We start from the raw sequence: 10,901 nt of genomic DNA, 5'->3' as shown, positions 1-10,901 counted from the left end.
ATGAAACAGACGTTTGCAGCAAGAACTCATGCAAGGGCGAGCCATCTTATACCTAATCCATTGAATTTGCCCCCGCTAGTTTCGCTCCAACGTAGGTTTCTCTCGAATTTCCCCACCGCTATCATGGATCCATTCGGAACCAAGTGGGCAGGGTTGCCTGTCCTGAAGTGCGCTGATCAGTCCAGTGACCCAACAGAGAGCAACCGTCATGATACGGTACTCTGGTCATTTGGGCACAAAATTCCACAAACGGCTGCGCTCTGCCCTGGCAGCGACTGCCAATCACCCTCCCATTTCGATGTAGATAACGTGAAATGTCAGTCACGAAATCAATCACGACTTGTAGGGCTTGCATGTTCGGACGACGATGGTATTCAGTAATAATCAATTGAGTTTCTGTTGCGCGAGATTTAACTCGCGGAGACAACTTGGCGGCTGCAGTATAAGCAACCTGAGGAAGCCTCGGACTCAGTAGTACTGCAAAATGACATGAAACTGGCCGACTTACTGTCAAGTAGTTGGGATGGTGGTCCCTGGAAAGTAATTCACCAGCGAGCAACAGTGCCAGCTTCACGAAAATCCCCTGAACTATTCCTGGCCTCAGATACTGGGCTCTAGTTTCATTTCCGCAACTTTCCGATGACGGTTGCTTTCTACCGATGCGTAATACCAGCCATTTAAGTGGTTTGTGACCGCTAGGATTGACCACCGAGTCGAGCTCAACTTCGGGTTCATATGCCGCAGGGGCGGGGCAAGTTGAGTTCCAGCGTTGGATCTTCGCTTTCATTCAAGCAAATTGTCGTCTCTCTTCTCTGTTCTGGCATCGAATTCTCTATCACTTGAGATGCTCCGCGCTAATGGCGGCCTTGCGACTGCTTTCCTGTGCCGTGAGCTGCTGTGACATGCTCTTGACGAGCTTCGGCTCCGCCCCGCCACTCAGGAGCAGTACCGTTACCCAGAACCAGTCATGAGGGGCAAAAGTCGAGACATGCAATTGAACAGCAAGCCATCGTCTCAGGCAAAGATTTGTTTGTCTTGCGAACCGGGCAAGCCAGACAATTCTCCTTGATGAACGTTAGAAAAATTAAGAGCCATCAGACTCTTCATACCCTTGCAGGCGGTCCCACAGGTTCTCGGCGTCATGTGATGAAAATTACAACGCTTTCCCTGATTGACGAGGCTATTCTGCAGGGGATATCTTGTCGGCCTGGAAAACAGGCTCGACGGCTCTTTGCTTAGAGGTCAGCCTACGCATCGACCCCGCCGCAATCTTGGATCTCGCATCCGGTGATTCCAACTGCTGTTGGAAAGCTACCCTTTGGGTCATAAGAGAGATGGCATGAGTAATAAGATCATCTCATCACAAGAACTCTTGGTTCCACTGGAACAGTGACCGCGGCAATCAGAAGGTTAGGAACGTCTCTGGTTCCAGCTACAGCCCTCGAAGCTCGAAGTGGTGCGAATCACTGAGTCGAAGCGGCGAAGCCCTCTGTGTAATCACGCGCTCGACGACTCTTGCTTGGGCGCGGATCTAAACATGGGTGGACGGTCCATCATCTCGACAGCAAACATTGAACACGAACAAAGTGCTTTTAGAGCCAAACGACAATCCGCTTTCGAACGAATTGGCTCAAATCCGAGGACGATTTCCGCTTCGAAATCTCTCACAGCTGGGAAAGACACAGTACGCTTATATGCCACCCGTGGTATGCACTTACCACCTTCAGCTGAGTGGGAACCAATAATCCGGGCCGACCGCAGGAGCTCCAATCATTGTGGATTGTAGCCCATAGAGGTGGCATTACGAACAGGAAAGGAGCTGTGTCACTTTGGAGCATGCCTGATTACCCAAGGCAAGCGTCGGTGAGGGGTGCGGTGCGACGCCAATGATCTCCCCTTTCTTCCCCTCTCCGTCAAGCTTTTGGCAGGATCTCGAACGATATCCTTCCTAGCAACTGACTGAATCAGTGAACGTAGTCTAGGCTGCTTCTATAGCGACACTCATCCACAATGTTCCACGTGTCGTAAGGATCTCCGCGGTGTTCAATGGCCCAAAGACCAGAGTATCGCATCTGGGAGATCTAGGATGCCAGCCACGTACGCGCCTGTCCAACTGCCCTGAGCTCTCCACCAAGTTCCCATACGCGCCCCTGTTGCTACCCAACGGACGAAAGAGACCGTTTGGGCGTTGGCAGTCGCGCGCGGACTTTGGAGCCCATGAGTCGGCATGGTAAGAGAGGGTTTCCGCCATCGAGTTAGCCCTGGTCTTGCCGAATCCCTTCCAAGCTCTCATTTGGGTAGGAATGTTGTTTTCTCGCCCAAGATGCAGCAGCCAGCAGATACTTGCTCATGCACCAGTCCAGTCAAAACTTTCTAGGCTTTCACTCGGAACTTCGTTTGCGGCCTTCGGCCACACCTGGGTCTCTAAATGATCAGAGAACCCGATCAGTCTACGGACGTCCTTTGCGCTCGCTCTGTGTGAATCGTAAGCGACAGGCTCCTCGGCTCCTTTAGGCTTGGCTGAAGCGGGGAGACCGGCTGCCAGGGAGGTAAGATTCGAAAAGAGCATGACATGGCTTTCCACACAGCTCTGGCGCGCAATCCTGACAGAAGTACATAGAAGTCCCGACTCATTGTCCAAGATGGCTGCATCTTCCTCCCCCCCTTTTCCCGGGTTGATGGTGAAGGCTTTCGCCCTCAGATGTGAGCCTGTCCCTCTGGAAATACACCATGTAGCCTAAGAAGCCAATTTGTGACAGCCCAGAGAGTATAGCAGTGTCAGGTCTGCCAGCTCAGTGCATTGGGCTTCGCCTTGGCCGTTGTCGCCGAACCTATTCTTGAGGAACCCCGCAGCCAGCTCACCATATCTAGAAGTGTTGCTTTGGGCGTTCTGATGCATCCCGTGCACCAACGAGGTCAGGCCGCCAACAGGCGGGAGCATGAACGACGACCTCATTCAGTCTTACCGGGTCGTCGATGGATAGCCCATACAAGTCAGGCAACGAGCATTCATATAGCACACGGACGTCACATGCTCTTATCAGAGCCTGCCTCTTCATCGGGCTCGTCAGATTTTGCGCGAGTTGTCTTACTCGCGGGCTCCGCTGTCGTTGACGTTTCGTTGTGACACCGACTGAGACTTCAACTGGAGACGGGGGCGGACTTTGGCCTTCTCGTCATTTCTGTTCGATACGTCACCTGACCGGAGATAGTGCGGAAGCCAGAAGCATGCGTGTATCACAAGCAGGTTTTCATGGCTGGGCCTGGCCATCCATTATGTGGCAGAGAGTAAGGGGCGAGAAATTGGGGTGCTGAATTTTGCGAGGCGCCCCGAAGATTCTGCGCAGTTGCGGCGGCAACAGTGTACCTCAGCTCCAGTGCGATGCCTTGTAGGCTGCTGCTAACGATGTCCTTGATTGTTCTGTCAATGAATCCAGTCGTTCGAGTCACTACAGACTGCCCAGGTTGCTGTGTGGCCAGATGTAGACTGCCAGGGGGAGATCTAGGTCATCGTGACACTACGCCCAGCGCATGCGTGCAAATGCAGTCGCTAGATACTGAGTAATGGCTACTTCACCGTGTTTTCAGGCAGCGATAAGATCGATTTGCAGTACACAACGTTGTCACCTTCTCAAAATAACTGGCATCGGAGATGCCATGTGCCATTGGGTCACCCATCCAACGACAGCTGAGAATGACGAAGATCAATAGAGCAGTCCGCCTCCCTACGAGCTACTTTTACGGCCACCCTGACTGCAGGTCTTAGCTAGAGCCAATCATGAACGTGGATTTGAGACAGGCGAAGAGTGGTTCTATTGTACGTGCCCCGGAGCAGCCGGAATAAAGACACGGTAGGAAGTTGTCCACGTCAAAACACCTTGCCCGGCCTCATTGCATGCATGCATTTTCATTGGTCCGATTTCTCATGGTATTATGGGCACAGCTAGGTCATTCTGGTCAAACACTCCAAATCCTGGCTCATAGAAGTCGCCGGTTAGGCACGTCGCCTTCACGAACCGCAGCGAGATATGGTCAAAATGGTGACTGAGGGGACCATGAGTGGTGATACCACGAAACCAGTCACATCATTCTCTTCGGTCTGGCTATCCAGTCATTTATATGGCCGCCATCCACCAGTAACCACGAAAGTCGGGCCCAGGAGGCGTTGGGCTCCAATAAACTTCGCCTACGACTCTGAATTGCTTAGGATGCGAACCACCATGCCCGTGGTGGGGGAAGCCGCGCTCTTGATCTATCCAGACTTCATGATAGCTGAAAGTACCGAATCCTGAAATCTCATTCCACACTGTGTTGTGCTGTTTCGAAAACGCTTGTGGTTTCGAGACCCAGCGAGTCCGCAGCTTTTGCCAGGCCAGCGATGCCCTTCCTTTTACATGCAACCAACCGGGACAGGATGAGCGTGCTACATTGCGATATTCGACCGACTCTACCCTTTCGCTGAGTGAGTTGTGGCGAAGGACGACGACCTGCGTGTATCAGAGAAATTCAAAGTGACGAAGGATAGGCCTCTGAACGTTACCTTGGTTGTGTTCACGAATAGAATCGAGTCTGGGTTTTCCTTGCAGCTTTTGCTGTCATGCTCAAGCCAGCGAAATAGACTGAGAATATTGTCGTCCATGAGTATCAGCAAGGGCCTTCTCATATGAGATTCAGGAGTCTTCCCGTTGACGGAGGGAAGCGATGGCTCAGCTCCCAGTATCGAAGCGGGTAAAGGGCCTCATAAGAATGAGCAACTGATCGCCACAACAGCCTAGCTGTCCGCAAACAGTACTCTGGTGTCCTGTGAATTGAGTTTACCCATGGATGGGCTCGCCTCGGCCTCGTGCGAGTCGTGACGAGAAATCGATGTTGACCGCCCTAGCGTGGGGACAGTCACACTGAACTGTTGCTCCACAGCCATCTGAGGGTAATGATGTACGATTTGCAATCCAGTAGAAACTCCCGACAGTCTATCGCAGCTCTACTCTGAAGCTTGAGACGCAAGACCGACGTCAGAAGCGATGCACAAAGCATTTTGTCAAAAGGAAAGCCCCCTATCTTACAGCCACGATATGTACAGAGTTTCCGGATCACAACGATGCGTCCTGCTGGCTTTGGGTATGGGCCTGTTGCACCCAAGGACACGCAAAGCCTTCCAAAGCGAGATCGACTCCTTGTCCACGAAGCCTCCCCATCGCCGCCGGTTGCAACTCAAAATTCCAGTGGACACGGTCTAGCATTGCTATTCTGTTCAGTCAAATCACACCTGCGGCGAGAGACTGTTCTTACCGATTGATCATACTCTCCCATACAACCTCAGTGGGTCGTTTGCAATCGCCACACTTTTGATCGCCGGCGTATTCGAAGAACGTAACGCAAGGTGGACATCGTCGATGGGTTCTAGTGTAAAGTGGACACCACTTTGACACAATCCACCGGACGTGACCGCAGTGGAATTCGCGCTCAGTGTAGTTGCACATCCCCGTCGTGTTCAGCTGAATTGGAATCGATGGCTGCTAAATTGCTGTGAAGGGAGCGTATGATGCACACATGTAATATAGCATACGCGAGGGTGGGGTTACCCTCGGGCACGTTCGATCGTCCGCAGGTTCGTCTTTCCAATGATTGGCTTTCAACTTGTATCGTGGTCTGGGGTTTTGCAAGGAGCTGAAGTATCGTGCGGTCAAAGTGACGGACAATCGCGCCCTAATGATACGAACGTGCATGCCTCCCACGGGTATAGATCGCCTTCGTTGAATGACGTTTGCTCGACATGCCACAACCTAGATGTAGAGAGGTGACGGCGCTATGAAGAGCCGCTTCCGATCGAGCTCTTGTACGCGTCGGGCTATCTACATACGAGAGTCGAATTGATGTCTACGCTATAGTAAGCGAGGGCGCAGGGCCAAATCACATCGCAGCAAGCCTGCCAGCGCTCTGCGCGGCTCCAGAGGATGATGGCGAGCCGACAATAACGAACCCCACGCAACGTCTGGCAGGGTCACCCAGGTGAGAAAAAGAAAAAGACCGAAATGCCTATCCAAGCAACAGACATACACTCTGGATGGCCCTGTGCGACTGCGTCGAATTACAGGATAGAAGTCGTTGCCTATGGCAGTCCAACAACGCATCTGACCTGCATACTAGTGTTGAAGCGATGCATACTCTGGACCCGACGGAGCCGGCATCGATCTGAACGGCGGCCCCTTCTGGCCTCCGTCGCACTATAGAAACAGAGAGGAAAGTACACCAGGATGCTGTTCACGCTATCGGCAGGCCAAGAGCAGGGTCGCGGACATCTTCCCCCGTTGGTCCAACGGCCGTAAAGTCTCCCTCCCCCCGGGATGACTGTCTGGTGCACTCCATACAAACAGTGGCGCCAAAAGCGCATCACGTTTGCATTTATGGATCAATCGTACCACCGTTGGCCCCTTTTTCGGAAGTCACAGCAGTGTACCTCACGTCCGCGGGACTCCGCCACCGAGCTTGGCCCTGGCGCATTACCACAGGCACTACAAGGTCGGTATTCCATGCAGCATGGACGGGTGCGTTCGGACCTAGCTATGCTGGGCTCGTGAAGTCGGAGTCGGGGTCATATGATATACTGGACGATTGGAATGCTTCCTTCAATTGCTGCCCCTTTATTGCAATCCAACTAACCGTCGTGCGATTGCTGCGCTTGAGGGGAAAGGTCAGAACCCTGTGAAGAGTCAGTAGACTCGACTCACATAATTTCGCTCTTGGAGGCGTTACTGTTTCTCCATAAGTCGAGCAGGAAAGGGGCGTCCTCGCAGCCAGACCATTTTTCCAATGGCAAGCGCCGCTTGATTCATACTCAAGAGCGATAGCACAGCTCCGGACTGCTCAAATCTGACATAGCATTATGATGACGTTTTTGGAACAATCTACTTGGGTATACTGTATTGCGAGCCGTTCTAGGACATGAGGGTGCAAATGGGCACTCGGTAGTCGGTGCTTTGGGGTGTGCCCTTTTATTAGTCGGCCGTGTGGTGGGCAGCGCACGAACGGTGCTAATTGACCAGCTCAACGAGTGGATCTCATCTTCTCCATCAGGGCCTGCCCGCTATCCGTCTCCGTCAACCATGTTGGAGCCTGTTGCTTCAACACTATCGAGCCCAGTTGCTTTCTCAGATGAGTTTTGGAGCGGTCAATCATGTGCTCCCAGATAACCACGTCCTTAGGTCTCTGGCACTTCTTACATTTGGACGTATACTGGTATTCCGCATTCACAATCACCTTGCACGGCTTCTGGTTTGTCCAATAATCGGCACACCACTCTGCAGCACCAGTCATCCAGTGCCCACAGGCGAAGATTCGGTAACACCAATCGCACATGTTGATGATGACAGGTGGCACTAATCCTCTGAAGCAATCGGTTCTGGGTAACTGTCAGTATGAGGAGACGTGAAGAGAAGTACTACCCAGCCCTACCTTCGGAACAAGAAAGTCGATGTGGCTGTGACTGGCGCTGCTTTTGCAGTGTCCCGTCAGTGCAGGGACGGGATGCTGGTGAGGGCGGCTCGTACTGGGCGTAGATGCAGGAGTTAATCGAGAAGAGACCCTCGACTGGCCAAATTGCTGTGAAGCGCTCAGATATACGCACGAGTTTCCCGCAACTTACTCACGTGACACATCCATTCCGCTCGGGTCCCCGGCGGGCCTTCAACAGATGGCCCCCTACGGTGATTGAGACATGGCTGAGTGAGTTGGCCAATCGCCGGGGTTGGGAGCTGCGAATGCGGGGTCGGGCTCGTGCCATGCGATAGATGTGGGGGCTGGAAAAAGCCCTCGACAATCGAGGAGTCGAGAGACTTGGGACAACGCGCCGGTACAGCAATCTCGTCGATCTCGCCTGCGAGAGCCACCTGGGCACCCAATTTCAGTTTGTGGCCCGTGGATGTACCGATATCAGGTAGAAGATCCTCCGCCCTGGTAAGTGACTGATTTCCCATAGCTCCTGGAAGGTAGACGCAGGTGCTGGGTGCACGCAGCCGGGACACTAGTGGCGGGCGTTGGTAAGAGTACCTGCAAGCCGAGAGTTTCGTGGCCCGCCAAAGATTGCCGACTTCCATGTCTCGATTGAAGTCCACGATGTACTCAGTAGATTGGCTGGAGCGGAGATCCAGCGTCAGCAGATGCACGCCGTTGCATCACGCTTTACTCTTTTGGCCGAACTCGCAAAAAATTGCGAGTTCATCGAAACCGGTAAGCGTGAAGCAAGGGCGTGCATATCATGATACCAGGGTTCAGAGCTCGACGTGTACAATCAGGGCCAAGACTCGGAGCTAGCCTGCTTGGCTTTGTCCGCACAACATTGGCTTGAATGGTAAGTAGTATCTACAGGGGTTGGGCACATGCTGGGGTGGGTGAAGAGACGATGTAGCTGCAGCAGATGCACACCCTACGGTGACGCCTTACTCTTTTGGCCGAACTCGAAGAAAACTGCGAGTTCGGCGGAAACGGTTAGCGTAAGGCATGGGTGCACATCACCATACTAGGGTCGATAACGCAGCGCATAGTATCGCTGAGCGCAGAGGGTGTCGAAGACAGAACCCAAGCTAGCCGGCTCAGAACTATGCGCACACTCCACGTGTAAGTATTGTGAAGGGTGGGGTGGACATGGGAGGATAAGAGTGGATAAGAAGCTGCAACAGATGAACACCCCACGGCGACGCTTTACCTATTTGGCCGAACTCGCGGAAAGTTGGGAGTTCGGTGCACGTGTAGAGTAGGTGGGCGTGAGGCCCATCGAATCCAAGCAGGGGATCAGGGACTCAGTGGGGCGATCAACTGCGCTAGCCCGTTTTGCCGAACTCGCAAACTTTTGCGAGTTCGCTCAACTTGGTAAGCGTGAACTCGGCTGGTGCCACTGAGCTCGCTCCTGAAGCAGGCGCCCGCGTCTCTTCGTCTCCCGTCAACTCGTCTTTCCACACAATCGATCCGCATCCTGACAACGATTGAGCGGCGTCAGACCAGCATCGACGCAGTACGCCAGCCTGACCGCAAAAACCGAGCCTGCTAGCCATTGACAGCTCGCCGCGCCGACGCCCTGGTTCAAGAGACATGCCCTACGCCCGCGGACGATGCGGGTCTCTCTTCCGCGGTCCCAAGAGCTCCCTCCGCCAAACCCGACTCCGCCCTCCGACAATGACAACCCGACGCTCCTCGAAGATAGACCCGAGTTGAATGCATCCCCTGCCTTGTCTGCCTTGAGACAAGAAAGTAAAAAATGGCAAGACTCTCCCAAGGAATTCTTCGCAGCTGTACCAGATAGTGTAACCAAGTACGACCGCAAGAGCCCGGTGGACTTCATACGAGGGACGATCGCGTTCAGGATTAGAGCTGGAGAGTTCTTTCGGTGTCGAAAGACATGGGGACACCGTGGACGAAGAGCCTTTAGGGCTCACGTGGCCCGTTGCAAAACAGCGTTATCCTCGATTGACCACGCCAGGTGGCTGGAGTTCGGGAGGACTACGGACATGATTCTTCGAAGACATGCCGCCGGTACCATCGTGGCGAGCTGCCTGGTAATTACAGATGCAACGTCAGCTCTCTCATTCTCACGGGCAAGGACAATTCATTGACTATGAATAGTTTTCGCTCTGTCCCTCAAGCGGAAGACCATCCCAAGCACATGGAGTTTTTCGAACAGCTTGATGCGCCAGAAGCCAAACAATATGCGGAAGAATTTGCAGCCCTTGAAAAGGCGTTGTGGGACTACATCGTCAAAGACTATAGCTGTCTGAAAAATAAGATTCGCACGCACCGCTCGCACCGCACTACAGGCCGTCCCCGCCCTCATGGGGCCCATCACAACCATTCATGCAATACTTTACTCTCTGATGAGCCACATCAAGTTGTCTTCGACAGCTTGGCCAAAGCCCTTCCGCCCCAGAATACAGATCGAAGCGATCCCGTCGACGGGCAGTCGGCCTTGGTCGATCAACGGCAACCTCCTTGTGCGATAGCCCAGTCATATGAGCATGCCAGGATGCTTTACAGCACTCCAATATCTCAACAATCGCCAACCCAACAGTCACAACAATGTCTATCGTCCTCCGTTCACAACCCCACCACTCCTCACTTTTACAGTGGAAGCACAGCGGAAATGTCATCGCATCCGGCATGCATATCGCAGCTCTGGCCCTCGACCAACACGATCCCGACGGCTCCAGAATGTATCGGTCATCTGCCTCAACAGGACTTCGCCACACAAGCCGTGACGAGCACTCCGCTTCCTGCGTTCGATATCTGCCTGGCGGGTTCCCAGCACTGCTCGATGGGCTCTTTGCCTACACATCCGCACAGGATGCAGACTCCTCTGGCGGAACAGATCACCGCGAGTCCTTACATGGCTGGGTACGAACAATACCAGTCTCAGGCATCGTTGTCGACGTTCGGCAGACCTGTCCACGATCCCTCCCACCTCAGGATGAATCTTCAAGGGCAGTTTGTTGCAGAGGTCCCGTGGGAATGCGTTGAGAATCAAGATTTTCAAGGTAGCTATCATCCACATGCCATAACTCCAAACACGACCATAACGGACCTAAGCCGGCTCCGTCCCCAACTCCAGGGTCCAGGATTCGGCACCGGCAGCGCACTGTCTAACGTGAACGAAAGTGCCATGATGAACTGCACAGTGGCATTCGCGGAATCCGAGACATATTACTTGCACAGGCAACCAGGGGGAAACAGCCAGGAAGTTGATGTTGCCTCAACGATGTGTACAACGAATATGGCATCTTTGGGAGACATAAGACAGCGCATACAATATTAGCAAGGCCTAAGTACTACGAAGATGAAGAGGATCGGCTTTTCGACCGGCGTCAAAGAAACCTGTGGTTCTAGCAAGTAATATACGCCAGTGTCCCATTCCAGGT

General features: G+C 53.3%; 3 protein-coding genes across 3 annotated transcripts; 1 reads left to right on the top strand and 2 right to left on the bottom strand.

Annotated features, from left to right (window-relative positions):
- Positions 1–5,285: 5,285 nt before the first annotated feature.
- CABS01_16777 (uncharacterized protein) lies at positions 5,286–5,480 on the bottom strand (the record flags this gene model as incomplete). The annotated part of the gene is made up of 1 exon (XM_060550107.1): positions 5,286–5,480. The coding sequence occupies one exon, from the start codon at positions 5,478–5,480 to the stop codon at positions 5,286–5,288; it is 195 nt and encodes a 64-aa protein (XP_060403591.1).
- Positions 5,481–7,044: 1,564 nt separating this feature from the next.
- On the bottom strand, positions 7,045–7,973 carry CABS01_16776 (uncharacterized protein; the record flags this gene model as incomplete). Its single annotated transcript, XM_060550106.1, has 3 exons — positions 7,045–7,399; positions 7,453–7,489; positions 7,643–7,973. 3 exons carry the CDS (start codon positions 7,971–7,973, stop codon positions 7,045–7,047), a joined length of 723 nt encoding a protein of 240 aa, XP_060403590.1.
- Positions 7,974–8,344: 371 nt separating this feature from the next.
- On the top strand, positions 8,345–10,629 carry CABS01_16775 (uncharacterized protein; the record flags this gene model as incomplete). Its single annotated transcript, XM_060550105.1, has 6 exons — positions 8,345–8,347; positions 8,489–8,613; positions 8,853–8,865; positions 9,054–9,548; positions 9,674–10,520; positions 10,595–10,629. The coding sequence occupies 6 exons, from the start codon at positions 8,345–8,347 to the stop codon at positions 10,627–10,629; spliced, it is 1,518 nt and encodes a 505-aa protein (XP_060403589.1).
- Between the last annotated feature and the right edge of the window lie 272 nt (positions 10,630–10,901).

Source organism: Colletotrichum abscissum (assembly GCF_030869225.1).
Source record: "Colletotrichum abscissum strain IMI 504890 chromosome Unknown Scaffold_149.1, whole genome shotgun sequence".
Classification (NCBI taxonomy): Eukaryota; Fungi; Ascomycota; class Sordariomycetes; order Glomerellales; family Glomerellaceae; genus Colletotrichum; species Colletotrichum abscissum.
The sequence above is the reverse complement of the archived record's forward strand: the minus strand, read 5'-3'. Positions and strand labels throughout refer to the sequence as shown.